Genomic DNA, 26,092 nt, shown 5'->3' with positions numbered 1-26,092 from the left:
ACCTGCTCTTGCACCTTGTGACAGAAAAAGAGCAAACCCCATTTTGCTCGTGAATATTTCAGACGGAAAAGTATTTTAATCAAAGCATGTCGCTCTGTCATCCCCTCTCAGCCCAGGAAACAGCCGTCGGTATCTCTCTCTGCATCCTTCCTAACGTTGAGCGCAGTGACTTGCTGGTCGTGTGACACGGTTGTACCGCGTCCCGCTCGCACAGCCCCCTTTCTGCACTTGCACTCCCCAGAGCAGGCACGCTGCGCCGGGTGAACAGCCACCCTTCTTTCTTGCACAGATTATTTTTATCTCCCTTTGTTTGCTGATTAAAAAAATCCCTCACAGTTTTACTGTTTTCCATTTGACACACGGATTTTTCTCATGTGTGTTTCCTTCTCCTCTGGCCAGGGCTGAAGGGAAGGGAGTATCCTGGATAACCTAATGCCAGAGGAATTTTCACGTGCTTTTCCACCTCAGGTGAGACAGTCTCCAGAATGGTGTCAGTGACGTTCCCCGGGCCAAAGCGCCACCGCGTCCGAGTGACAGAGATCCCGGCGCGGCAGAGAACCACCCCGTCATCTGGAGGATCTGCTTGCCAGCGCCCTGCTTGGCCTTTGCCCAAGCCAGCCTCCTCAGGGCACCGGTTCCTCTTGGCCCTCGCTCACCGGGATCGCTGGGAAGCCAGGGCTTCGGATTCGTTACGCAAAGTCTGGGTGACTGTGGGAAGATTTCCGCCCCAAGGCGCTCGTTTTGTCGTTACCGGTTAGGGGAATGGGATTTGCAAATGGCTGGAGTACAAGGAAGGGGTGTAAACCCTGTATGAAAATGTCCTGGCTGTTTAAAAGACTAGAATAAGGTAAAAAAAACAAATAAAGTACAAAATAACAACTCCTATCCGATACTTGAAGTGTTCAATCGCGTCCGCAAAGGCTGTGCTTAAGCCTTAATTAACCTCCTGCCCCGAGTTAGGTGGCGGTGCTCCCTCTGCCCCGCTCCAACGCAGCGGCGGGTGAGGCCGTGCCGGTGCACATCGCGGTTTCCGCTGCCGTGCCTGTCGGGAACCCCGAGCAGGACGGCTCCATGGGGACGGCTCCCGCTCGGGAACGCAGCCCGGCTCTGCTCCACCCGTCGGCTGTGAGCGTCCGTCCGTGGTGGTGGGGCTGGTGCTGCTCCTGCTGGGAGGATGAACCCTGCGGTCGGAAGGGCACGAGGAAGGCGTCCTTCTTCTGTCCCTCGCTCCGGGTTTACCTTTTGGCAGGTGGAGAACGACGGCTGAACTCGCACGGCCCTACGTGAGCGTATGTGCCGCCGCGCTCCGGTCCGAGCGAACGGCGCCGGAGTGCCCTGCGGTGGGCCCGGAGGCCCGGGGAGGCTGGCAGCGGGCCCTGCCCCGCGGCTCCCCACGCCTGCTGGGTGACGCCTGCGCCCCTAGGGCCTCTCCCCCGCGGAGGCCGGGCAGCGTGGGTGCCAGCAGGCCCCCGCCTCGACGCCCACGAGCCGGAGATGGGCGGCGGGTGGGCCCCAGCCCCGAGGGACGCGGCCTGCAGTGGGCCCGCCTGCCGGGACCGGCCCTGCAGCGCCCCGCCCGCTCGGCAGGGGGCGCCAGCGCGGCGCGGCGCCGCCGCGGTGCGCGCCGGGAGGTGTAGGCGCGGCGGGGCTGGCGCGGTGCACGCCGGGAGCTGTAGGCGCGGCGGGGCTGGCGCGGTGCACGCCGGTCATCGTAGGCGCCTGCCGTGTAATACGGCTACCGCGCCGAGGGGCGGGGCGACGGCCCGGCGTGATCGTCACTTCCGCCGGGGCGTCGCGTCAGTTCCCGGCGGGATGGTGGGGAGGCGGGCGCGGGCGGCCCGGCGGGAGGGGATGGCGGCGCGGGGCGCTGTCTCCGAGGAGACGGTGAACGGCTGCGTCCTGCAGTTCTACTTCCACCAGGCTATGGCGGCCTACCGCTCCGGGCGGAACCGCGACTTCCGCCAGCTCCGCGACGTCATGCAGGGTGGGCCGCGCCGGGCGGGCCCGGGGCGGTGGCGGCGGCGGTCGGGCTGAGAGGAGGAGCCGGAGTGGCCGTGAGGGGGAGCGGGGCCAGTCCGTGAGGGACAGCCTGGGGGGCGGGAGGGCGGCGGGTGGGAAGGAGCAGGCCTGGGCGGGGGGCTGGGCCGCGGGCCGGGCCGCGAGGGGGGAGCCGGGGCTGGGCCGTGCTGTACCCCCGTAACCTGCCCCTTGTCTCACAGCGCTGCTTTTGCGGCCCCTGGAGAAGGAGCCCGTGGTGGCCCAGATGCTGCGCATAATGCAACTCCTGTCACAGATTGAGGAAGGCGAGAACCTCGGTGGGTCCCCAACCCTTCCAGCAAGGCCCTGGGGAAGGCCCGGTCTTGGCTTGCAGCCCGCTCCCTCAGCTGGAGTGTGCCCTGATCTCTGGCTGTCCCTGCAGCTCCCAGGAGCTGTGTTTCTGCACAGAGCAGAGGTCTGGGCTGAAGCTGTTAAGCTGTAGGAGATTCCCCCTGAGGGTGAGGGGCCGGAGAGCGTGGCTGTTCGCGTCTGCGTCGCACTGCCATAGCAAGTGAAAGGCTGCTGCCCTTAGCCAAGAGCAGTGCGCTCAAACCCAAGCTCCAGGGCTCTCCTGCTAGCTGAACACACCCCTCGTAGCTTCTGAGATGCTCCCCTTGGATCAGTTATTTGCAGTCAAGTGGTGCTTCTGTAGTTTTCCGTGCCTGTGGGGGGGATCTGGCACAGGTTAGATGCTTGGCAGTCAGCCTGCCGTTCCCTCCCATCTCCATCCTCAGTGGCTCTAGGATTGGCAGTCACGCTGAGGAAATCACGTAACTGGCTGTCTGTGAGGCATCGCTGTGAACGCCTCGCAAACCAACGGCTGTGAATTCTTGTAGATTGCACCTTCGATAAAGAGTCAGAGCTGACCCCTCTTGAATCGGCAATCGGTGTCCTGGAGCTCATTCAGAAAGAATTCTCTGTGGCTGAGAAGACAATGGAAGCTGTTCAGAAAATGGTGAAGGAAGCCGTAAGACCTTTTTCTTTTTCAATAAATACTCTGCTCATCTTTTGTCTTAAAAGGCCTTGCGTAAATGACAGTGGGAATTGCCTCGCGTGTAGAATACCGTCGTTAGTACTGACTTGGTTGCGAACGCATATCTTCAGTGTACGTGCTGCTTCATCAGTTAATGTAGAGGTTGTTTGTGTATGTTGTTACTAAGCTGTTACCTGTGCCGTGCTTGATTATGGTACGTGCTTTTCCAAAGCTGATCTAGAGAGTATGGTCAATTCCATGTCAACAGAGAAACCGGTATTTGTTTTCTTCTGTAGGCTGTTATTGTCTGCATCAAAAACAGAGAGTTTGATAAAGCTTCAAAAATTGTCAAGAGGCATATGGGGAAGGAGCCCAAAAGCCAGGTGAGCCTGTGTCGGAGCGAAAGGCGGCTGTTTGAAGGCCGTCCGATATGTCTTACGGGGTGCTGGGGAGCAGGGATATGTGGGGGTGGTCTGATGTGTCTTACGGGGTATTGGGTTACACTTGTGACCCGTGTCGCAGGCATAAAAGGCTTCCCTGAGAAGCATGCCTCTTGGGGAAACCTGAACGAGAAGAAGGGGTAAGGGTGGTGAAATGGAAACAGTCCTCCTTGAAAGGTGGACCCCCGGTGTTTCGTGTTCCTAAAGCATGTCGATTGGCACTTTGGAGCTCCCTCTGTTACTCGTGTTCCCTCAGGGACCTTCACGGGTCTTCCAGGCATCAACATTCATCCTTTGCCTCGGGGCAGACTCAAGCTCGCGTGTAGAGCGCGAGTTCATAAGAAGGGCTGGTTCTGAAAGCAGAAAGAGTCCCCGTCCCTATTTCTGTAGGCGGTGTAGTGGCTTGGGCACTGGAAGCAAAAAGTCAGAGTTGCTGAAACAAGATGGCTCTCCCGTTCCTCCGCCTTTTCCCAGCCTTATGTCAGTGTAAATCAGTTGGGCCCAGGGAGTGTCAAATGGGAAAGGCCCAGTCCTCGCCCAGAGCCTAGCTCCTGCGGTTGTCCTTTATACCCTTGTACCTATTCAGAGCATTCTTGCCTTTCTAGAAAAAGAGGAACGAGTTGCTGACTGTCATCCGGGAGAAGAATTTCACTCATCCAGTGGTCAAAAACTTCTCTTACAAGAACTTCCAGCAGAGCGTGTTTCAGTTCCTGAAGACCTATGTGGACGATTCGGAGCCACTGCTGCTGACGGTACGTGAGTGCCCTGCCTACCTGGCTTCCCGTCCTGCGCTTGCTCTGCCCCAGCGAGGGGCAGCAGGAAAACAGCATGAGGTGCAGATCTGGGGAGAACTGACGCTTACTTTGCCGCGAGGCAATGAAATACAGTAATTTGGCTTCTACGTGCCTTCGGTGCCAGTAATGAGTTACAGCTTAGGCACCTAATTAACAGTGTGTTAAATCCAAAATACTTCAAATTCAGTCTGTTCCTAAAAGGCTTATACAGTTGAACACATGTAACAAGTTTCAATCCATGTAACAAGTTTTAATTGATAGACATGAACTCTGTACGTGGTGCCAATTGAACTGCAAGTAGCAGCTTGAAATGCCTTTGGGAGGGGATAAAATCAGATGGGAGTACAGGGAATCATCTTTATAATGGTTATGTGCTTTTTCTCTGTCCAAGATAATGAAAAAGACTTTGAATTCAGAACATGCCGAAGAACCTAAATACTTATCGGTGACTCCTGAATCTGCAAATGGGCCAAAGGACCAGGCAGCAGCTCCAGAGCCCTCGGGAAGGGCAAAGGGCCCAGCAGGAGCTTCAGAGCCTGCAGAAACAGCAGAAGACCTGGAGGGAGCTCCCAACCCTGCAGAAAGCGCAGATGACCCCGCAGCAGCTCCCAAGCCTATGGAAGGAGCTAGTGACTCTGCAGCAGCTCCCGAGCCTATGGAAGGAGCTACTGACCCAGCAGCAACTCCTGAGCATATAACAGCAGCGGTTAATGTCTTGGAAGATGCTTCAGAGCCTATGGAAATATCTAAAGAACCAGCAGCAGCTCCAGAACTTCCAGGAGTGTCCTTCAGGGACTCGGAAAGGTGGGCAGAGGAATCTGGCCCTGCGCTGTGGATGAAGCGTGGCAGCAGTTCTCTTCCGAGGGGTAGTTTGCTCTGTCCAGGCAGCTCTTAACTTCCCCGAATGCCAGCCCAAGCAGGTTTGCCCAAGCAAGCCCCAGAGGCTATCAGTGCGAGACTTCTGTGAAGTAAAAATGTTGAGGTGGTTTGGTTTATTTTTCTGAAGATATGTGGTACTTTAGTAAACTAGGGAGGGAGGGCAGCGGCTGCCAGAAGGGTTTGCTCTCGTGGAGCAGCGTTTGGTATCCGTACGGTTCAGCCCTTAGTCGAGAATGGCAGGGCATCCAGTGGCGCGTGGGCGTGTTCTCTCAAGACCTGCTTCCCCGGTACACCACACCGTTTAGAAGGAGGGTGGACCGAAGGGTTGGGAATGCCCCCTTCAACAGATTTTATTTGCACCCCAGGGTTAATTATTGAGGGTCACACCGTAGGGGAAAAGCCCGATTTCAGTGAAGTTGGAGCCACCTTGGTGATATCTTTACAACCTGCTCAGTTTTGTTTATTTTGTAGGCAGCCCTCTGGAACTGTAACCGCGTATGGGATTTCTGTTCTGAGAGAAGCTTTCAAGATCCTGTCAGACTCCCAGGATTCCGATGCACTCTTCACCAAACTGGACGAAACAGACTTTTCTTTCCCCAAGCAACTGTCTCCTTCTGTATCCCACAGAACCAAGAGACGGAAGGAAGAGGAGAATCAAGATTCTGAGATCTCAGACCCTCCTAAAATATCCCATAAGGGCAAACGCTTGTTGACCATAAGCAAACTGGTCATGGAGCAAGACAGCCAGTACAGCGAGTCGAGTGAGAGCCCAGACTCTTCCCAGGAGCCAGTTGTATCTTCTGCTTCCAGACCTGTTCAGAAATTGCATGACCAGCCTGTATCTACTAAGAGTGCCAAGTATGAAGCCCATCTCTTGTGGTATATTCTAATCTGCACCCAATCTTTTGACTTGCAGCTGACCTTGGTAGCGTGAACAACAAAAACCTTTCTCTTTAATTCAAGATGAGTATATTGGCTGTTCTTGTCCCCTAGCATATGTGGAACTGGGCAAAGTAAACACTCTGTCCTTACACTTTACTGTTTGGTTAATGGAGAGGAGAAAATGGTGCAGCTTCCACTGGCAGTGAGTCTGAGGTACTGCAATTAGCATTGGTAGGTGATTCCAGCGTGCGTATCTGCAGGTAACGCACGTTTGTCTGCACTTCGGTTAGTGATGCTGAAGCTGGAAAGAGTTCGTAGGTGCATCTTGTGGAACAGATTAAACTCTCCTTTCCACCTCTTGAGAAATACAACACTGACCTCGCTTAAGCTCTTTTTTCCTGAAACCTGTGTTGGTTAAGAGACTCCTAGTTGTAGCTCTCCGACTGTTTTTTCAGTATGAGTTGTCACTTACCTTGCGGCTGAAATGACTGCAATAAGAGGTAGGGGTATGTTAGGGTTTCTTCCTTTTTATAAGGATTTCCCACAGAAAACAGCGAAGTAGGCTTACCACCAGAGGTCTAAAATTAACACTGGTATGAGACTCTTAAGCTAAGAGTCTCCTGAGTGTCTCCTGCAGGCTGTAACAAGGGTGCAACAAAGCTTCCTGCTTAAATGTTCGAGTTGCTGTTCTTTTGCTTAGTGAAGTTGCATAGCAGCCAGCAATAATGATGTTTTGGATCCCCAGGAGTGAAACTGGGAGGATTGAGGAGAGCTTGATGTGTTTGAAAAGATAACTAGAACACAATTTCCCTTAGTTCCTGGCTTAAGAATGTCAAGAACACAAAGGTTTGGTTTTCAGGGGTGGGCAGTAAGGATCTCGGCGCTCTGCGTAGCGTGGCTGCTCTGGCGATGGATTGTCTTTCTCTGAAGCGCAGGAGAGTGGCTGCGAGTAGAGATGTGCTGCAGCGTAGCTGGCATTGATGCAAACAGTGGTGAAACCTCTCAGACGCCTTGCTGGTGTCTCTTGCTTGGGGTTAAGCTAATTGTTGGAGATGAAGCTGAGAAGGGATTTCCACCCCCCCATGTTGTCCACTTCCTTGAGTCATCTGGGAATTTTCCTTAATTTCCTGCTTTTCAAAGACTCGCGAGTGGTGACACTTGACCTCTTCTGCTTTTTTTCCAGTAGTGTGTTGCAGCTGACGTTGCTGTCCCTAGGATATATGTCTGGAGTTTATTTTGAGGGTGCTGGGGAACGTTGTGGGGATAGGATGATGTCTTGTGAACTCCTCCAGAGCAGCGCTGTGTCTGACTGCTGTGGGAAGGGGCCGGACCCAGTGACTCGGGTGCGATGCCTTCCCATCCTGCGCCGGGTGCCTGAAGCGAGGGTTGATGCCAGATCAGGAAGGAGCCCGCAGTGGGGCTGCTGCCGTGCGGCTGACGCTGGCTTGAGCAGTTCTTGAGCTTCAGCCCTGCCACTGTGCAAATTGGTTTCCAGTTCACCTGGAAAGTGATTTATTGTCTGTGCCGCTTGTGGGGATGTCTTGTCTTGAAGCCTTTAAGTGTCAGGAGTCTTTTGGTAGCAGTGATGTAATGACATCTGTCTGGAAATCTCATCCTGTGCGTCTCTGCCAGTAGCTGCTTCTCAAATATTTATGTGCAAGAAAGAGGCGCTCAACAGTGCAACTTCAAGTAAGAATAGAAAACAGTTATTTTCCTGTAATCATAAACAGCTTCAATTATATTGGATGTGACAGCCAGGGGTGAACCTTCTGAATTTTTTTTTAAACAGACTTAATTTCATCTCACATGTTTGTGCTTGAGGATTAGAAGCAGGTGACAGCGCTGAGGCACTTGATCTCATGGAGAGGCCTCTGTAGCTCAGTTAACCTCAGTAGTTTTAGTAGTGAAACAGTAAGAATTAAAGAACTAAAGGCTTCTGGCCTGAGCTGTTGGCAAATCTGTGCCGTACACAAAGGCCTGGGAAGTCCAGCTGTGTGGGTCTGTTTACTGTAAGTGCTTAGCTGAGTAGTTAATGCCCAGTCACTTGTTTTTGCAAATGCTGGCTACAAAATACAATACTCGACTTGTATTTGAGTATATACTGCACGCCATACCTTTAGAGAGGGGCTCCTAAGGATTCATCCCCCCTCAGAGGGGACTGGAGGAAGTGGCGGCGTGTTTATATATTGCTTTATGGGCGCATTTCTCTGCGCTGCGTGCTCATCGCAGGCTTGCCTGCTGTGCTCCAGGTGTCCCTGCACCTTCCCCCCCTAAAACATTCTCCCTAGCCACTAGCCAAAGTAAATGCTTGCCTGCTTTCAGGTCCTTCCAAGGAAGGTGGAACAGCTCGTATGGCGAAGAAGAAAAAGACAGTTGGAGTGAGGAGGATGAGCTCTTCTCAGATGCGGGTAAGAACACAGCCCCTGTTGCAGGTGTTAATTGATGCTAATCCTGGCTTTGGGGCTCATTCATGGGTGTCTTGCTGTCTTCTGTGTGACTGGATTTTGAAACCAGAACTCCTAAAAGCCCAAGAAAATAGGTAGCTGTCCAACTCTGAGATACTTGTTCTTTGTACCTCTGACCTGAAACGTGTGCCAAAATCTCCTGTTCCAGTTTCAGACTAATCATGCTTAGCTTACAGGATTTAAATATTGGAAAGACAGCTCTTTCCCTGTTCCCACTTTAGTGCCGTGACATAAAGGTTAAGTTTACTTTTCAGCCAGATCAATTTTCCAGTCCAGTTCCCTTTGCAGCTAGATACGCAGCTTAGCCGGTGAAAAGGAGCGGACAACGGACGTCTAATTCCAGCCTCAACATAGAGCGTAGCCACATCCTGGATGGATGCCCCTGTTCTTGACGTATTGGCTCGTTTAAAACAAAACAGGTCTTACTGGAAAGCTTTCACATAAAGCAATTGGGGCCTGAAACGGAAAGGCTGCGCATGCTATATAGAAAAGGGAGGGATAAAGGAATTGGGTTTTATTGTCTGTCACGGGATGCTCTCATTGTAGGCTGACTGCATAGTTCAGCAGTTAAGCCCAAGGCAGTCTCTCGAGGAGGTCTGTACCTCCTGAGTTACGGTGAAATGTAATCCTCTTGCCTTGTTTTTCAGCATCATTTGGGACAAACAGCCACAACACTACAGTCTTTGGTTCCAAGAAACAGGTAACGTGGAGCCCTTAAGTCCTTTCAGTAAGGCCTGAAATCAGGACATGTCCGTATAGAAGAGCAAACTATCGGACAATTTGCAATACGTTGGTGAGAATTGCTGCTCAGACCGCTTCCTCAGCAGCCCGCGGTTCGCTGCGGCAGGGTGAGCTGCTGCTGTGCGTTAAATGAAGCACCGGAGGCTGGGTTGGAAAGTGATGCTTCCTGCGGCCGGTGCTTGCAATATCCAGGCTTGATCCGAGTTGCGCAGGTCTTCGCATTCACAGAGCTGCTGGAGTTTCTCTGTTAAAACAGCCCAGTTTGATAGTCGGCTAAAGCTGTGCGCCTCCCGCACGCCAGGCACTGGGTATGTGCCTGACATCTGTTTTCCTTGATGCGCGTGGTTCAGAGCTAGGCTTGCTAAGTTCCCCACGCGCTGGAGAGGTTCAGCGTCTTGTTCGGGTGAGGGACACGCGTACGGCAGCTGCTACCTGGGAAGAGGTCCCAAGTTTGGTGCTACTAGGAACTCCCTCACCCTTGTAGGAAGATAGCTGCGGGCTCTCGTGCTGCTGTACACCACAAAGCACTTTGTTCCTGATAACTGCTTTCTTCAGTTATTTCACATTTTGCCTCCAATACGTAAAGTCAGGGGACCTGCAGACCTGAACTTGCAGATTGTTGGGTGTGGTTTTTTTTCACACTCTACTTTTATGCTGTTAGGCAGGGCGTAGGCAGCGAGTACTTTGTATCTCTGATGCTTGCTGTTGCATCAAAAGGTAATTCCTCTTTTACGTGATCAGTATTGTGCTTTGGGAAGCAGAACTACTCCCGAGCTTGTGCTGGAGCTCAGCACTTCTCTTATTTGTAACCGTTATGAGAGCACATCTACAGTGAAGTGATTACTGAGTGTCGTGTGTGCTGTTGGCAGGACATCTCTGCCTTTCCTCCACAGTGCTAGCGCAGATGTTAAAGGGAAGCTAACATGCTAGGAAGGAGATGCAGCGTGGTTCTCCGCCAAATGCAACTCCTCCCTGGAACCGCGCTTGGTACTCACAGAGCACTGCTTCCCTGCTCTTTCGTAGAAATGGACGATACAGGAGAGCAAGTGGATCAAAGAGGGCGTGAAGAAGTTTGGAGAAGGGAGATGGAAGGCCATTTGCCAGAAATACCCCTTCCAGAACCGCACGGCAGTGATGATCAAGGATCGCTGGCGGACCATGAAAAAGCTGGGAATCCTCTAAAGTTGGGAGCTGTGAGACCTTCAGTGCAAAAACCTTCTTATTTTTTCTTTTGAAAGATGGGCCGGAGCAGCAGTAGCGGGGAGGCTGCTGTGCTCGTCCCTGATGTGTGTTGGGGCCGGCGTGGTGAGCCCCTCTGGCTCGTGGTACCCGAGACTGCTGCAGCAGACGGAAACCACGTCTGACAAGAACTGAGGAGCCTTGTGTCTTCAGTTGTAGCTGCAAGGTTTAGGTCTTCTGCAGCTGGCAGAAGCTGCACAGCCTGATTGCGCGTGCTGGGAATCGGCCTGGATTGGGACTTCCTTTTCCGCCTACAGCCGCAGCCTTTGTAGAATGAATCGCAAGCTGATGCACTGCTGAAAGGACAGTTTTCTCTGCTCAGATGCTGTCAAATGGCAGGATAATCCCGTCAGTGGCTATTTTTATGTGTTTTAATTGTCTAAACTGTGAATCGCTTGTTTCATCTGTTTGCACTCAGTCCCCTGTGGGAGAGAGACACCACATAGTCCCAGAGCTTCTGGGGAGAAGAGAAGATTTAGGCAAGGTGATCTGCTTTGATTTTTTTTGTTTTGTTTTGTTTTTTCCGCATCTCTCTTCTGCTTTATACATGGCTAGTCTGCGAGTGGGAACTTCTCCCTCCCAGCTTTGAGGCTTTAAAAACATTAATTTTTTGTTTCAGTACTTAAAGGTTGGTTGTTCCCATGTTAAAAGTGCCAGTGCTTACCAATTTTTGCTCATGTCTTACTGGCAATTCTCCTTCCCGGTAACATCCTCCTCCTGTATGCAGTCCCTGCGAGCGTGTGAGCTCCCAGGCTGCTGTGTTTCCTGCCTCCAGGTACCAAAGCCAGAGTCCGTGTCCGAGCAGTCTTCTGTAAAATAAAGTTCCTTCCTTGTTGGATATCAAGAGTTGTAGGAAGTGTGAACTTGTACCTTGCAGGTGGAAAGGCGGCAGTTTGGGGTGCTGCCCGCTCGCTGCCCCGCTGGGGCACGCACCCCCCAGCAACATGGGGCTCCCCCTTCGCCTCCTGAGCCGGCTGGGGCTGTTGCGTCGGCAGCTGTTTGGGGTGGAACAGCACTGCGCTGAAGGTATGAGGTGCTGCCGCATCGGCAGAGGCGTGAAGCAGAAGCTTCGGGACTAGATTTCTGTTGAAGTCAAAGGGCGGGGGAGGTTTGGGGGCATTTTCTAAAGGCAGCCTCTCTCGGCTGCGTTCCTGCAGAGCCGGGGCTGGGCAGAAATCTGTTTGGAAACACCTGCTTCCCCTCTGTCCTTCAGCAGCAGCTGCTGGAATGAGCTTCCCTTGTCACCTGGCTGTGGCTGTGCATTTCCCTCCCCTTCTGCTTGTAAAACCCTTTCAGGAGCAGCCCTGGGTGGACAGGAGCACCCTGTGCTGGCAGAGGCCCGTGCCGGGGCACAGAGGCTTGATGTGAGCCGTGAGCTGGACCAGTAATTGCCAGCGTGAGGCAGTGCCCGGTGGTCAGGCTGGTGCTGTGCCCAGGTGGAAGGAGACGCAGTCGTGCTGCGTCGGTCCAAGCCCATTCTTCCCTTCTCTGTGCTGGGCTCTTGCCCCAGGCTGCGTGGAGAGGGTGTCGCAGCCCAAGGCTTTACACTAAGAAACTGGAAGTTTCTTGGAGTAAAACACTTTTCCTGCTTAATTTGCTCGTTGCCAAGACGCAGACTGGCAGAGCCTTGGTCAGCGAGGGGAGCGGGGCTGGCCAGGGACCGGCTCTGCGCAGCCGGGAGGTGCTGCTGGGGACCGCGGTGCTTCACCGCAGCAGCCTCGGCCTCGGCAGAAGGGCTCAGCTGGGTGAGCTCTAACGTGGACGAGCCGGACCAGCTCCTGCTCCGCACCGAGATCACCTTGAGTGCTGCTGCAGAGCAGTTAATGATTACCCCTGCCACCTCGGGTCCCTGCCCCGGCGGGAGGGAGCGCTGGAGGCTGGGACGCAGGATGCTGCTGCTGGTGCTCCTGGCGCTGCTGGGCCCTGCCGGCTGCCCCAAGACCGAGCCCCTGAGCGGGTCCAGCCAGGAGCCCCTCTTCCGCGGGGCGGATCGCTACGACTTCGCCATCGTCATCCCCGCCGGTGCCGTGGAGTGCTTCTGGCAGTTCGCGCACCAGAGCGGCAACTTCTTCTTCAGCTATGAGGTGAGTGTTGCGAGACGCGTCCTGGGAAGCCGTCAGCGTGGTGCAGCTGCCGATGGAGTCGGGGAATGGCCGCGCTGGATCGGTCCTGCGCGGCAGCTCTGCGGCCGGTGCCAGCTGCCTCCTCGGAGGGTGCGGCAGGTCCTGCGGCGGGCAGTCCTCTGTTGCCTCGGTCCTGCGACCAGGCTTATGGGTGGAAGGAGACCCCGTGGGCTGAAGACCACGTGCCGGCTGAACTCCAGGCGCACTGCGCCTGGGGCGGAGGTGGTTTGCCTTGTGAGGGACAGACCCTTGGTTGAGACGGGGGAATGGTTGTGGTCACTTGGATGGTTCATCTCGTGGACTGTGCTTTTTTTTAGGCAATTTCCATCATCAATCCCATTTATTTTTTTAAATGCCTGTTTTAAAACCATGAAGTGGTGCCAAGAGGTCCGGACGTGCTGCCCGAGCACCCAGAGCTTGCTCACAGGGAGCTGCAGGGTGTCGTCTCGGGCACAGCTGCTTGTCCCCGCGCTCCGTCCTCTTCCCACCAGGGAGACTGCAGCCCTTTTATCTCCTGTTTACACTAGGCTGGTTGAAGGAGAGCCTGGGCATGGCCGTGCCTGGTGCTGGCGGCTTCTCCCCAGCTCTGCGCTCGGCAAAGCAGCCCCGCAGGAACACGGCACGGCCCCGGGGCTCGGCACAGCTCCATCTCCAACGCTCCAGCGGCCGGCAGTGCCAGCAGCACCCAATCCAGGCGGCAGGGAGCCAGGGAGGGCGCACAGGGTGGGAGACGGGGGGTCTGTGCGAGTGCCTGCAGCACTGTGAGCGGGCATCAGGAACCGCGGGGTTCATTACCCAGGGCTGCAGGTTTTTTCGTTTACATGTAGCTGGCAGCTTGCTGGAGGCTGTTCCTGGCCTCAGCTCACCGTAACAAAGGGGGCAGCTTCCCAGACGAACCCCCAGTAGAGGCAGGTCCCCGCTGGGTCCCTGCCCTGCACACGAGGGCTCCTGTGGGCTCCCATCTGTTTCCTGGGTGCAGAGTCAGGCCCACGAACGCCCCTCGGGTGTTTCCTGCCTCCAGGTCCAGCGGGCGACGGGGATCGCCAGCAACAGGAACATCCTGGCCACGGCGAGCGACCCCAACGGCTTCCAGCTCGGCGCTTCCCAGCACGTGCGAGGACAGATCAACTTCCTCACCAAGGAGACAGGTCCCCGCTGCCGCGGTCCCTGCCCGGCCCAGCCGCCGGCAGACAGGAGGCTGGTGTCCAGGGGCTGCCAGCTCCTGGCCAGCAGCTCCAAGCCTGGCGAGCACGTCCCAGAGTGCCGATATGTCTGTCCCTAACGGGGACGATGAGGGTCGAGCACTGGGGATGGGTCTGCCTGGCAGCAGCTCTCCTACCTGGGGAACAACCATCCCCACTTCTCCCTGCAGGTTTCTACCAGCTGTGCCTGGACAACCAGCAAAACCACTTTGGCTTCATGCAGGTGTATCTTAACTTTGGTGTCTATTACGAAGGCTTCAACGTGGAAAACAAGCAGCTGGAAGAGAGGAAAGAGCTGAACGACACCCTGGAGGCAATCGGGGTGAGTGTCAGGGTGCCCACGGGGTGCTCCGATGCAGCAGGGACGGGCACGTCCTCCCAGAGGAACCGAGAAGGGCGTTTGCTGTTGGCTGAGCCGCAGCTTAATTTAATGCTGAGCCCAGCGGGCGGCTCTCGGAGGGGCTCTGCCAGCCCCAGGCTCTGCCACGGCCCGCTGCCGAGCGCCCGCCTCTCCCGCAGGTCAGCATGCGGAAGCTGCAGCTCCACATCTTCCACATGTGGCGGTTCTACAACTTCGCCCGGATGCGGAAAGGGGCCGACTCCTTCCTCCTGGAGTCCAACTACAACTACGTCAACTGGTGGTCGATGGCTCAGAGCTGCGTCATTGTCCTCTCTGGGGCCCTGCAGCTCTACTTCTTGAAGCGCCTCTTCAACGGGCAAACCTCCAGCAGGCAGAAGTGCTAGCAGTGCCCAGAACCACGGGCAGGACTGCTGCCCGCAGCGCTCGGTAACCGAGCTGCTGTTCTGCCCCTTCGCAGAGCAGGAGGGAAGGCTGGATCCTGCCTGGGGGAGGAGGGAGAGTTCTCCCCTCTCCTGCGTTCGGCTCTAGCCCTGCCTCGGCTGAAATCACCCCGGCAGAAGAAAAGCGTGACACGATCGCCTGAGCTTTGTGCGCTGGGTCAGTTTGTTACATCCCTGCCCGTCGTTACGGTGTCCCAATGTGCCCTTTCTACCAGAAACCCAATAAAGGAACCCCCGGCACACGCTCTGGGGAGCGATCGTAGGCTGCTGCCTGCTGTCCACCCTCCGCAAGCCCGGGCGAAGCAAACCCTGCCTTGCAGGCAGCTGCCTGCCCCATCTCTCCCTCCCTGAAGCTCAGCTGCTGGCCTCCGACAGCTCACCCCCAGGCTGCGAGCCTCCCCCAGGCTGCGAGCCTCCCCCCGGCCTCGTCTGCCGAACCGAATGCGGTGCTTCTCCCCTCCGCAGCTGCACCCCTGTGCGTCGTGCTGCCCCAGGCAGGCAGAGACCCGCAGCGGGGGCGAGGGCTGACGCCCCCCCCCGAGGCTCTGCGCTAGACAACAGACACTCCGGGAGAAGGAAGAGGCTTTATGTGACGGCAGGGGCAGGTCGGGTGTGGGGGAATCTCCTCCTCGTGCTGGCAGCAGCCCCCCCCGGGGTACGGGGCTGCGTGCTGGCGGCTCCCAGCCCCTCCACGCCGCTCGGGGTGGGCTCCCCACGGCTCCATGCGCCGCTGCTGCACCGGCGGTGCAGGAAAAAGTCCGTTCTGCCCAGAAACGCTCAAGGTCCCTTAGGTCAGCGTGTCCTCGCTCCGCACGTACTCCCCGACGTCGGCCTGGTGGAACACCACGATGGCCATGGGGTCCACCTTCCGGCACTCCTGCGTGGACTTGGCGGCCACCCCGAAACCCTGCGGGGGGATGAAAGGAAAAGCGAGAGAGAGTTTTCCCTGCGCCCCAGCCCTGGAAAACGCGTGGGCTGCGCCGGCCACTCACCAGCGGGACGTCGGCCATGGAGTACACCACCACGCCCTGGTACTGGGCCGTGTTCTCCGTGATGCGCCCCAGGCCCGACTTGAGGACGTGGTTGCCGTAGAGGAAGGACTGCTCCGAGCCGGGCTTCACCCACACCTTGTACTGCAAGAGAGGCCCAGAGCGGTGAGGGGCTGGGGGGGCCCGGCGCGGGGCAGGGGGCGGCCGGGGGGGGCCGCGTCCCACCTTGGCGTAGGGCGCGAGGAAGTCCAGGGCCGTGACGCTGAGCCGGAACTTCTGCGTCTTGGTGAACTTCCCGAAGCAGGTGCCCGGCGACACCAGGCTGTCCCGGGGGACGCTGGCAGCCACCTTCAGCAGCTTCTCGCTGTGGGGAGCGGCGGGGGGCAGAGCTGGAGCGGCTCCCGGGCCAGCAGCCCCGCGCGGGCCGGCACCGGAGCCCCCCCGTCGGCCCTGCCCGGCCCCCGCCGCCGTCCCCGCTCACCTCAGGTAGTAGACGCGGTCGCGGTGCAGGCGGAAGCAGTAGGTGCCATCGGGCCGGTCCACCAGCAGCTGGATGTTCTCACCGATGCTGCGGGGACAGAGCCCGTGAGCCCGGCCCCGGTGCCCGCTCCCGGCCCCGGTTCCCCCCCCCGCCGCGGCTCCTCTGGTGGCCGCGCCCAGCCCTGCCGCTCCCCAGCCCCGTGCCCGGTCCCCCCGGTCCCCGCGCCCTCACTATTTCCCCAGCTTCTCGAAGACCGCCCGCGTCTCCGCCTCCGTCAGCGGCCGCATCGCCCCGCGCCGCACACGCGGGGCCGCGCCGGAACCGGAAGCGGCGGAAGCGGCGGAAGCGGAAGCGGCGCGGCGGCCCATCGAGACGGGGCGGGCAGAGCGGCGCGATGGCGGTGGCGGCGGAGGAGGCCCGGCTGCTGGCCTGGCTGCGCGGCCCGGCGGCGGCGGGGCCCGGCGGCCCCGAGCTCTCCGCCTACGTGGCCGAGCTGGCGGCGCTGGGGCTGGCGGAGCTGGGCCGGGAGCCGGCGCGGCTGGCGGCGGAGCGGGCGCGGGTGGGGGCGGAGACGCGCCGCCTGGCCTTCGAGCACTACCGGGCCTTCATCCGCTCCGCCGAGTGCACCGGCCGCGCCGGCCGCGGCTTCGGCGGCATCGAGAGCCGCCTCGGCAGCCTGCTGGGCCGCCTGCCCGCCCTCCAGGACGCCTGCCGGTGCGGGGACGGGCGGAGCGGGGCAGCGGGGGCAGCCGGGGCGGGCCCCGGCAGGGGCTGGGGTGGGAGCGGGGTGAGCGGGGGCTGGGGCGGGAAGGCACGGGTGGAAATGGGGGGGGAGCAGAAAGGAGTGGGGAGGGGGCGAGGCTGGGGCAGGGTCTGAGGGGGCAGGAGCAGCCCTGGGGGGTGAGAGGGGTCCTGGTGCTGGGCCCAGTAGGGATCGGGGCCGGCTGGTACTGGGGGCAGAGGCAGCACTGGGAGGGGGCCCTGGACGGCGCTGGGGAGAGGCCAGTGTGGGTGGGAGGGTCCCGCGCTGATCCCGTCCCGATCCCGCAGGAACTTCATGCGCGATGCCGAGGAGATTGCCTGCAGCCGGCGCATGAACAGCCTGACGCTGAACCGGCACACGGAGATCCTGGAGATCCTGGAGATCCCGCAGCTCATGGACACCTGCGTCCGCAACGGCTACTACGAGGAGGCGCTGGAGCTCGCCGCCTACGTGCGCCGGCTGGAGAGGAAGCACAGCAGCATCCCCGTGATCCAGGTAGGCCCCGCTCTGCCCCTGCCCCGCAGCCACCCCGTGCCTGGTCCCCGCGGCTGAGGCCTCTCTCCCGCCCCAGGGCATCGTGGACGAGGTGCGCCAGTCCGCCCAGCTGATGCTGAACCAGCTCATCCAGCAGCTCCGCACCAACATCCAGCTGCCGGCCTGCCTGCGGGTCATCGGCTACCTGCGGCGCATGGACGTTTTCACGGAGGCCGAGCTGCGCATCAAGTTCCTGCAGGCGCGGGACGCCTGGCTGCGCTCCATCCAGGCCTCCATCCCTGACGATGACCCCTACTTCCACATCACCAAGACCATCGAGGCCTGCCGCGTCCACCTCTTCGACATCGTCACCCAGTATCGCGCCATCTTCTCCGACGAGGAGCCGCTCCTGCCCCCGGAGGGACAGGCCCTCAACGAGGGGGCCATCTTCCACGGCTGGGTGCTGCAGAAGGTCTCCGAGTTCCTGCGCACGCTGGAGCGCGATCTCCGGCGCGGAGTGGGCGGCCGCCTGGACTCGCTGCTGGGGCAGTGCATGTACTTCGGCCTCTCCTTCAGCAGGGTGGGGGCCGATTTCCGCGGGCAGCTGGCCCCCCTCTTCCAGCGCGTGGCCGCCGCCGCTTTCGGGAAGGCGGTGGAGGAGGCGGTGGAGAAGTTTCGGGAGGAGATGAATTCCTACACGCTCATCTCCGCCCCGGCCGTCCTGGGGGGCAGCACCGGGGTGCCGGTGCCCACGGCCCAGCCGGGGACGCTGCAGCCGCCCATGGTGCTGCTGGACTTCCCACCCCTCGCCTGCTTCCTCAACGGCCTCCTCGTCGCCTTCAACGACCTGCGGCTCTGCTGCCCCGTCGCCCTGGCCCAGGACGTCACCGCCTGCCTGGAGGACGCGCTCGGCGAGGTGAGGCGCCGGGAGACGGAGCTGTGCCTTGTCCCGGGAGAGCACGGGGATGGGCTGGTCCTGCCCCAAGTGTTCGTAGGATAAAATCATAGAACCTTTGAGGTTGGAAAAGACCTTTAGGAGCATCGAGTCCAACCGTTAACCCAGCACTGCCAAGCCCACCACTAAACCCTGTCCCTAAGCACCGCATCTACACGGCTTTTAAATACCCCCAGGGATGGGGACTCCACCACGCCCCTGGGCAGCCTGTGCCAGTGCTGGACAACCCTTTGGGTGAAGAAATTTTTCCAAATATCCAGTCTAAACTCCCCTGGCGCAACTTGAGGCCATTGCCTCTCATCCTATCACTTGTTACCTGGGAGAAGAGACCGACCCCACCTCTCTACACCCTCCTTTCAGGCAGTTGTAGAGAGCGATGAGGTCTCCCCTCAGCCTCCTTTTCTCCAGGCTGAACAACCCCAGGTCCCTCAGCCGCTCCCCATCAGCCTTGTGCTCCAGACCCTGCCCCAGCTCCGTTGCCCTTCTCTGGACACGCTCCAGCCCCTCCATGTCTCTCTGGGAGTGAGGGGCCCAACACTGAACACAGCATTCGAGGTGCGGCCTCACCAGTGCCGGGCACAGGGGACGATCACTGCCCTGCTCCTGCTGGCCACGCTATTCCTGACACAAGCCAGGATGCTGTTGGCCTTCTTGGCCACCTGGGCACACTGCTGGCTCATGTTCAGCTGGCTGTTGACCAACACTCCCAGATCCTTCTCTGCTGGGCAGCTTTCCAGCCGCTCTTCCCCAAGCCTGTAGCGTTGCGTGGGGTTGCTGTGGCCCAAGTGCAGGACCCAGCACTTGGCCTTGTTGAACCTCACACAATCCGCCTCAGCCCATCAATTCTCTTTATCCTTGTGGTTGGGGGGTTGTCTGCAGTCAGAATTAATGATTCTCCGGTTAATTAATGACTCTGCCTTTCGCCCCAGGTGACCAAAACCATCCTGGCCTTCCATCGTGCGGAGGAGGCGGCTTTCAGCGGGCGGGAGCAGGAGCTCTTTGCTCAGTTCTGCACGGCTTTCCTGGAAGACCTGCTGCCCTACCTGAACCGTTGCCTCCAGGTCCTCTTTCCCCCGGCACAGATTGCACAGGCGCTGGGTGAGACCCCGGGGGATTGCGTCTCGTGGGGGGGGAGCCACAGGTGGGGGCAGAGCCGCCATGGCGGCTCTGCCCCCACCCGTGGCTCCCCCCGAGACATACTGGGTCCTGTCTTGCTGTTGCCACCTCTGGGGGGCTTCCCCCTTGCCCGTGGGCCCCCACCCGAGCCCCCCTCTCCCTCTCTGCCCGGCGTCCCCCCCACCCAACTGCAGCGCTTCGGCCGCCTGGGCCGCATCGACGCGGTGGCAATCAGGGAGCCGCTGGCTTTCCTCCTGCCAGCGCCGCCTGAGGAAGAGCCAGCCCAGGAGAGCACCCCACGCCTGGAGGAGGAAGAGGAGGCCGTGCCCGGGGAGGCCCTGCCTGCGCGCCGGCAGGAGACCCCTCCCGGGGGTTCTCCGCTGCCGGACGTCCCGGCGGCCACGGGGTAGCGGGGCTGCGGCTGGGCCGGGCTGTGTCACCCCGAGACCCCCTTCCCTTGGGGCTGAAGTGGCCGCTGCTCGCCTTCCCGCTGCCTGCACCCCTGCCCGTAGCCCCTCCTGCCTGCACCGGGCGGCCCCCCCCCCGTTCCCCGCTCCCGCCTGCCCCGGACGCTGCGCCGCCCTCCGGCCGCCAGGGGGCGCCCTCCCGCCCCCCTGCCCCGCGCCCCTTGTGGCGCCCCGCGGCCACCGTAGCTGCGCGCGCAGGCCCGGGTCTCCATGGCGGCGGCGCTGGCGGCGGGGCGGCGGCTGGCGGGACGGGCCCGGCCGGGCCCTCCGGGCCGCGGGTGCGGGGACGGGGCGGGCTGGGGCGAGCGGGAGCGCTCGTACTGGCGGGCGCTGCGGCGGAGGGTGCTGGGCCCGCCCGCCCCGCCCTTCGCCGACCCCTGCCAGGTGGGCGCCCCGGTGCTGCGCGCCGCCGCCGCCGCCGTGGCCCCGGAACGGTTGGGCGGCCCCGAGCTGCGGGAGCTGGCGGCGGCGCTGGCGGCCGGGCTGCGGCGCGGGCCGTGCCTGGGGCTGAGCGCCCCGCAGCTGGGCGTGCCGCTGCGCGTCTTCGCCGCCGAGCTGTCCCCCGGCCGCTGCCGCCGGTACCCGCCGGCGCTCCGCCGCGCCCACCGCATCGAGCCCTTCCCGCTCCGCCTGCTCGTCAACCCCGCGCTCCGCGTCCTCGACGCCCGGCTCGTCACCGCCCCCGAGGGCTGCGCCAGCCTCAAGGGCTTCTCCGCCTACGTCCCGCGCCACTGGGCCGTCCACGTCTCCGGTACGGACCCCCCCGGCCCTGCCTGCCCCCCCCGGGGGTCCGCCCTGCCCCGCCCCGATGGGACACCACCCCCCACTCTCACCCGGGTCCCCCCACCCCCATAGCACCCAGTGCTCTCCCCCCCAACAGCCGCTCTCACGCAAGTTCCCCTTGCCCCCAACTCCCACCCACTGCCCCCCTCCCGCCCCACTGCCGCTCTCCCGGGCAGCAGGCGTGGACGAGCACGGGGAGCCGGTGAGCTGGGAGGCGACGGGCTGGGCCGCCCGCATCGTCCAGCACGAGATGGACCACCTGGATGGCATCCTCTACATCGACCGCATGGACCCCCGCACCTTCACCAACGTCGCCTGGATGGAGCTCCTGGACTGACGCCCGCCGCCCCGGCAGGCAGGTGCCCGGCCATCGCCCGCGTCTCTCCCGCCTCGCGGTGGGGCGCTGGGGCTCCTCCAGCGCGGCGCTGGGTGCCCGTCCTCGTCCCGGCCGAAGCAGCGGCGTGGAGCCACGGCCCCGGGGCTCCCGCTCGGGGTTACTGCAGCCAATACACCCTGTGAGGACTCCGAGCGGCTCCTGCCCCTTCCTGCCTGCCTTCCCCGGGCCCGGCTGCTCCCCCTTGCACCTGAAATTATTTTATGGGTCTAGGAACAAGGCCTGCTGCCGGGGCTGTGCTGGGGGTGGGGGGCATGCCCCTCTCCGGGGCTCGTTTGGGGGCCCGAGGCCACGGCGTGGGCAGCGGCGGAGGGCAGGCAGGTGCTGGCTGTGCTGGGCGAGGTGCCGCGGTGGAGGGCAGCAGCCGGGGCACAGCGCGGGGCACCAGGATGGGGCTGGGGGGACACGGGGTGCTGGCTGTGGGGCTCACAGGCTGGCAGGAGCCCTCAGGGCTTGTCCCCAGGCAGGGGACTGCTCCGAGCACCAGAGGCTCGGGGGGGGCAAAGCCCCGAGCAGCCCCACACCTCCCTGCACAGGCACAAATCCCTGGCCGGGACGGCTGGAGCACGGGGAGCCCCGCACCCCACCGGGGGACAGGCAGAGCCGGAGGCCTCGGCCCTGGGGCAGCGTGTGATGGGGGGCAGGGGGGGCCGGGCTGGGTCCCCGCGCGTGGTCAGAGCCTCAGGGAGGGGCCGGGCACGGGCTGAAGCTTTTGGATTGTTTTTATTTTCATATAAACAAGACAGAACCCAAAGCAGCATTAATTTAAAAAATAAAAAAGAGCAGGAAGAAGAGTGGGGCACAGCCGGGGGGAGCACCCGGCCGCCCAGGTCATGCTCAGGCCCCCCCGGTAGTGTCAGCCCCCCCGCGCCGTGCCCCCGCGCCCCGCCGGGCGCTGCAGTGCGATGGGGCGAGTAGTGTGCGGAAGATGAACCTGTTTGGCACGGCCGGCGTGGTGTGGCGGGGCGGGGGGGCACAGCGGGGGCCCTGCCGCCCCAGCCCCACACCCCCACATACGCGCACACCCCGCACCCACACCCCTTTAACCTTCCTGTCCAAAATCCTCCGTGAATTTCTTCACCTTCAGGAGATCGTCGGCGTTGACGGTGGGGCGGGTGGTGGCCAGCGAGCGCAGCATGTCCGACTGCAACACAGGGAGGGGGCGGGGAGCTGAGACCGGGCACCGGGGGGGGGGTGGCACCGGGCAGGGACCCCCCCCACGGCAGTGCCACCTGGCGCAGGCAGCTCTGCCCGTCCCTGGGGGGTCTGGGCCGGGCCCTGCACCCCAGCGAGGCCGAGGGCTGGTGCCTTCACCCCGCAGCAGCGCTGGCTCTGGGGGTGGGAGCTGCCCGGAGGAGCCCAGGCCCTTCCCCAGCACCCAGCCCCGGCCCGGGGGGCTCAGCGCCCCGGGGAGGGGGCAGGCGGGAGGCCTCTCCCCTCGGGGAGCGAGGAGCCACAGCCCCTGCTGGCGGAGGGACAGGGAACCGGCAGGGCCGGGGCCGCAGCACTGCTGTGCCGGGGCCAGCCTCCACCCGGCAGGACGGGCGCCCAGCCCCACGCCGCCGCGGTGGCGGCGGCCGCGCTCACCATGCAGACGATGGGCTCCATCAGCTTGTCGCTGGGCACCTCCATCCAGGTCATCTCGGTGGCGCCCGGGTCGCCGGGCGAGCACGGCGTCAGGAGGTCGTCCACGAAGGTGCCGGGCGTGGTGCGGGAGGGACCGCGGACCTGCGGCAGAGCCAGGCGGCACGGCGCTCGTGGGCGGGATGACAGCCACGGCACCGACGCCGGCCGTGGGGCTGCCCCGGGGACGGACCCCCCCCCGGCCGGGAGCAGCCCCCGCTCACCTTCTTGAAGTGCGTGGCCGACTGCACCTTGCGGACGGGCTGCATCAGGGCGTCCCGCACGATGATGCTGATGTCGGCCCCCGAGTAGCCGTCTGTCTTCCGGGCCAGCTCCTGGATGTTGGCCTCCGTCAGGCAGTGCGGGGTGTTGCCCAGATGCAGCTTGAACATCTGGGCCCGGGCCGCCTCCTCGGGCAGCGGGATGTAGATGCGCTTCTCGAACCTGAGGGCAGTGCGGGCGGGTGCGCGGGGGGGTGAGCCCCACGCCGCCAGACCCTGCCGGGACAGGGCCCCCCGTGTCCGGGAGCCGGAGGGGGGGAGCTGTGCCCCACTCACCTTCTCCTGATGGCCGAGTCCAGCACCCAGGGGATGTTGGTGGCACCCAGCACCAGGATCCCATCGCTGCTGTTCCCCACACCTGCCCGGGGACACAGACAGCTCAGAGCAATCCCCAGGGAACCACGGGACGCTTGGCAGCTTCTCCCACGCCTGCCCCGTCCTGCTCCCCCCCCCGCCCCACGCCGGCTCGTCCCCCCGCCCGGGGAAGCCCCACACACCCTGCATCTGCACCAGGAACTCCGTCTTGATGCGCCGGGCCGCCTCGCTCTCATTCTCGTTGCGGGAGCCGCACAGCGAGTCCACCTCATCGATGAAGATGATGGAGGGCTTGTGCTGCCTCGCCAGCTCAAAGAGGTTCTTCACCAGCCTGGGCACAAAGGCAGGGGACGGGGTCCCCGCTCAGGGACCCTCCACAGCACCGACACCGCCCAGAGCCCGTGACAGCCCCGGGGCGAGGAGCCCCGCACACCACCGGCTCCTCCTGCCCCTGCCTGCCCCGGCAACCCTGCGCTGGCAGCGAGGGGGCGAGCGCCGTGCCGGGAGAAGGGCCATCCCCAGGCTGTGGAGCCTCAGGAGGGGTCTCTCCTGCCCTCCCCTGGGACCCGTTATCTGGTTAACGGGGCTCACCCGTGCTGGTGGCTCCCCTGCCCCAGCCACAGCTCTGGCACTGCCAGCCCGGCTGGCGAGGAGGCCGGGAGCCAGCCGGCAGCAGCCACACATCCCTCCTACCAGCTTACTTCTCGCTCTCTCCCAGCCACTTCGACATCAGGTCTGAGGAGGACACGGAGAAGAAGGTGGAGTTGTTGGCCTCGGTGGCCACGGCCTTGGCCAAGTAGGACTTGCCGGTGCCGGGAGGCCCGAAGAGCAGGATCCCTCGCCAGGGCGTGCGCTTCCCTGTGACAGAGACCAGCGTCACCGCTCCCCCTTCCCTGCGCAGGCCGGATCCGCGTTGGCCCACAGGGACACGGGTCCCCGCTGCCCAGGGTCACCTCCCCGCACACGCTCGCCCCAGCTGCCGCCCCACGGCACCTTCTCCGTGGGCGAGTGGCAGCCGCGGCGCTGCCGTGACTCTCACCGGTGAACAAGTGTGGGAACTTGATGGGCAGGATCACGGCTTCCTTCAGGGCTTCCTTGGCTCCCTCCAGGCCGGCCACGTCACTCCACCGCACGTTGGGCTTCTCCATCATGATGGCACCTGCGAGGGGCGGGTCTGCTCACGCGGCCCCACGGAGACTGGCACCACGCTCCCAATGTCTGCCGAGAGCCGGGAGAGCCAGAGCCCCCATCCCTGCCCACACCTCCCCCCCACCAAACCCCCCCACCCCACACCAACCCCGCTGCCCCTTGGCATGGAGCTCGGTTTGGGGGCTCCCCTGGCACCCAGGCCCACAGCCTGTCCCCCCTCCCCGCAGCCACCCCTCGCAATGGCCGTTGGGGAAGCCCTCCGCTGACAGCCGGCACAACCGTGCGTGCCGGGGCCACCGCAGCCCCTCACCCATCAGCTGCTCCTGCAGCTTCTTCTTTTCGGGGTTCTCGCCCTCGCTGTCACTGTCGCTCCTGGGGAGAAGGGACACGGGTCAGGAGAGGGACCGGCCCCGGTGTGGCAGCAGGGTCCTGCCAGCTCCGCCGTCGGGCAGGGGGGGCCCTCGCAGCCCCACGCACCCCTTGTTATCATTCTGGGACTCTTTCACCGGCTTCTTGCCCTGCTTGTCCTTGCTGCGCAGGTACTCCTTCAGCTTCTCCGCCCGGTCCAGGTACTGCATGCACTTGGCTCGGATGCTCTCCTTCGCCTTGTCGCTGTGAGCTTCATCTGCAGAGACCCCCCCCCCCCAGGCATCACCCGCGGCCCCGCGCCACGGCCGGCAACGCCGCGGCCCCCTCCGGAGCCCCCCCCGAGCCCCCCGGGCTGTAGCCGGGGGCCACCGGCCCCGTCTCACATTTGATGGCGTGCAGGAAGTACTCCACGGCGTGCTGGTACAGCCGCAGCGCCTCCTCGTAGTTCTTGGCCTTGTCCTCCTCGGTGGCTTTGGTGACCAGGTCGATGGCTTTCTGGCGGGGGAGGGCACGGCGCCGTGAGCCGGGCAGCGGCACCGGGGCCAGAGCAGGACCAGGCCCTTCCCCGCCCCGGGGGGGGCCGCGCCGGGCCTGCTCGCACCGGGGCAGCCAGCGGGGGCCCCTTCCGCAGCGCCCGGCAGGACGGGGCCCGCCTTCCCCCCCCCCCCGCCGCCCCGGCAGGGCACGGGGCAGGATGAGGCCGCCCCAACGGGGCCTGGCACCGGGACGGAGTGAGGCCGCTCCCCGATCGGCACCGGCACCGGCTCAGGCCTTTCCCCGACCGTCACCGCGCCGGGGCAGGGTGAGGCCGTTCCCCGGCCGGCGCCGGCACCAGGGCAGGGAGAGGCCTGGCCCCCCCCCCCCCCGCCCCCAGCCGGCACCGCACCGGCACCGGGGCCGGGTGAGGCCTTCCCGGCGAGGCCTCACAGCGGGGCGGGAGGAGGCCCCGCCAGGGCCCGGGCCGGGGGAGGCGCAGGCGGAAGCCGAGCCCCAGCCCCGGCCCCGGCAGCCCCCGGCCCGCCCCGCCCGCGTACCTGCAGGGTGGACGTTGTCATCTCATCGCCCGGTGTCGCCGCTCCTGGCGCGGCCCGGCCCGGCGGCGGCGGCGGCGGCGGCGGGGCCCGCGGGACCGCCCGCGACTGCGGCTGTGCGCGCCAGCGCCCCCTGCCGGCACCCGCCGGCACCTGCGCCGCGGGGCGGGGCCTCACCGGGACACGCCCCCCCCGCGCACCCCGCCCCTGGGGCCCGCCCGTGCCCCCGCATAGACAGACAGACAGACAGACAGACACCCCCACACACGCGTGGGCACACCCGCACCCGACACGTGTGCGCACCCACGGGCACCCCGCACGTGCAC

General features: G+C 62.3%; 5 protein-coding genes across 8 annotated transcripts; 3 read left to right on the top strand and 2 right to left on the bottom strand.

Moving 5' to 3' along the window:
- The first annotated feature begins 1,799 nt into the window (after nucleotides 1–1,799).
- TERF2 (telomeric repeat binding factor 2) lies at nucleotides 1,800–11,276 on the top strand. Of its 2 annotated transcripts, none has more exons than XM_072873727.1 (10): nucleotides 1,800–1,984; nucleotides 2,220–2,315; nucleotides 2,874–3,004; nucleotides 3,307–3,393; nucleotides 4,056–4,202; nucleotides 4,636–5,048; nucleotides 5,751–5,981; nucleotides 8,328–8,413; nucleotides 9,118–9,170; nucleotides 10,235–11,276. In XM_072873727.1, the coding sequence occupies exons 1-10, from the start codon at nucleotides 1,813–1,815 to the stop codon at nucleotides 10,391–10,393; spliced, it is 1,575 nt and encodes a 524-aa protein (XP_072729828.1). In that variant the 5' UTR covers nucleotides 1,800–1,812; the 3' UTR covers nucleotides 10,394–11,276. The 2 variants fall into 2 exon arrangements, with proteins under 2 accessions (XP_072729828.1, XP_072729827.1); XM_072873726.1 differs by having other exon boundaries at nucleotides 5,595–5,981.
- A 181-nt stretch (nucleotides 11,277–11,457) lies between these two features.
- Nucleotides 11,458–15,160, top strand: TMED6 (transmembrane p24 trafficking protein 6). The gene is made up of 4 exons (XM_072873729.1): nucleotides 11,458–12,534; nucleotides 13,595–13,721; nucleotides 13,946–14,097; nucleotides 14,295–15,160. Exons 1-4 carry the CDS (start codon nucleotides 12,274–12,276, stop codon nucleotides 14,517–14,519), a joined length of 765 nt encoding a protein of 254 aa, XP_072729830.1. The 5' UTR covers nucleotides 11,458–12,273; the 3' UTR covers nucleotides 14,520–15,160.
- A 25-nt stretch (nucleotides 15,161–15,185) lies between these two features.
- NIP7 (nucleolar pre-rRNA processing protein NIP7) lies at nucleotides 15,186–16,411 on the bottom strand. Its single transcript, XM_072873731.1, has 5 exons — nucleotides 16,278–16,411; nucleotides 16,047–16,133; nucleotides 15,791–15,929; nucleotides 15,569–15,709; nucleotides 15,186–15,483 (listed from the first exon to the last, which is right to left on the bottom strand). The coding sequence occupies exons 1-5, from the start codon at nucleotides 16,331–16,333 to the stop codon at nucleotides 15,364–15,366; spliced, it is 543 nt and encodes a 180-aa protein (XP_072729832.1). The 5' UTR covers nucleotides 16,334–16,411; the 3' UTR covers nucleotides 15,186–15,363.
- Nucleotides 16,410–21,129, top strand: COG8 (component of oligomeric golgi complex 8). 3 transcript variants are annotated; one of them, XM_072873725.1, is made up of 7 exons: nucleotides 16,410–16,760; nucleotides 17,097–17,304; nucleotides 17,381–18,199; nucleotides 19,168–19,337; nucleotides 19,527–19,702; nucleotides 20,437–20,466; nucleotides 20,784–21,129. In XM_072873725.1, the coding sequence occupies exons 1-7, from the start codon at nucleotides 16,441–16,443 to the stop codon at nucleotides 20,939–20,941; spliced, it is 1,881 nt and encodes a 626-aa protein (XP_072729826.1). In that variant the 5' UTR covers nucleotides 16,410–16,440; the 3' UTR covers nucleotides 20,942–21,129. The 3 variants fall into 3 exon arrangements, with proteins under 3 accessions (XP_072729826.1, XP_072729824.1, XP_072729825.1); XM_072873723.1 differs by lacking the exons at nucleotides 20,437–20,466; nucleotides 20,784–21,129 and having other exon boundaries at nucleotides 19,527–20,021; XM_072873724.1 differs by lacking the exons at nucleotides 16,410–16,760; nucleotides 17,097–17,304; nucleotides 17,381–18,199; nucleotides 19,168–19,337; nucleotides 19,527–19,702 and having other exon boundaries at nucleotides 19,761–20,572.
- A 573-nt stretch (nucleotides 21,130–21,702) lies between these two features.
- On the bottom strand, nucleotides 21,703–25,893 carry VPS4A (vacuolar protein sorting 4 homolog A). The gene is made up of 11 exons (XM_072873728.1): nucleotides 25,770–25,893; nucleotides 25,119–25,230; nucleotides 24,844–24,991; nucleotides 24,677–24,738; nucleotides 24,257–24,376; nucleotides 23,919–24,075; nucleotides 23,400–23,548; nucleotides 23,179–23,260; nucleotides 22,846–23,065; nucleotides 22,586–22,726; nucleotides 21,703–22,142 (listed from the first exon to the last, which is right to left on the bottom strand). Exons 1-11 carry the CDS (start codon nucleotides 25,788–25,790, stop codon nucleotides 22,041–22,043), a joined length of 1,314 nt encoding a protein of 437 aa, XP_072729829.1. The 5' UTR covers nucleotides 25,791–25,893; the 3' UTR covers nucleotides 21,703–22,040.
- Between the last annotated feature and the right edge of the window lie 199 nt (nucleotides 25,894–26,092).

The sequence above is a fragment of the Ciconia boyciana genome, chromosome 9, assembly GCF_034638445.1.
Source record: "Ciconia boyciana chromosome 9, ASM3463844v1, whole genome shotgun sequence".
In the NCBI taxonomy this organism is placed as follows: Eukaryota; Metazoa; Chordata; class Aves; order Ciconiiformes; family Ciconiidae; genus Ciconia; species Ciconia boyciana.
Note: the sequence above shows the minus strand (reverse complement) of the source record. Positions and strands in the feature narration are given on the sequence as shown.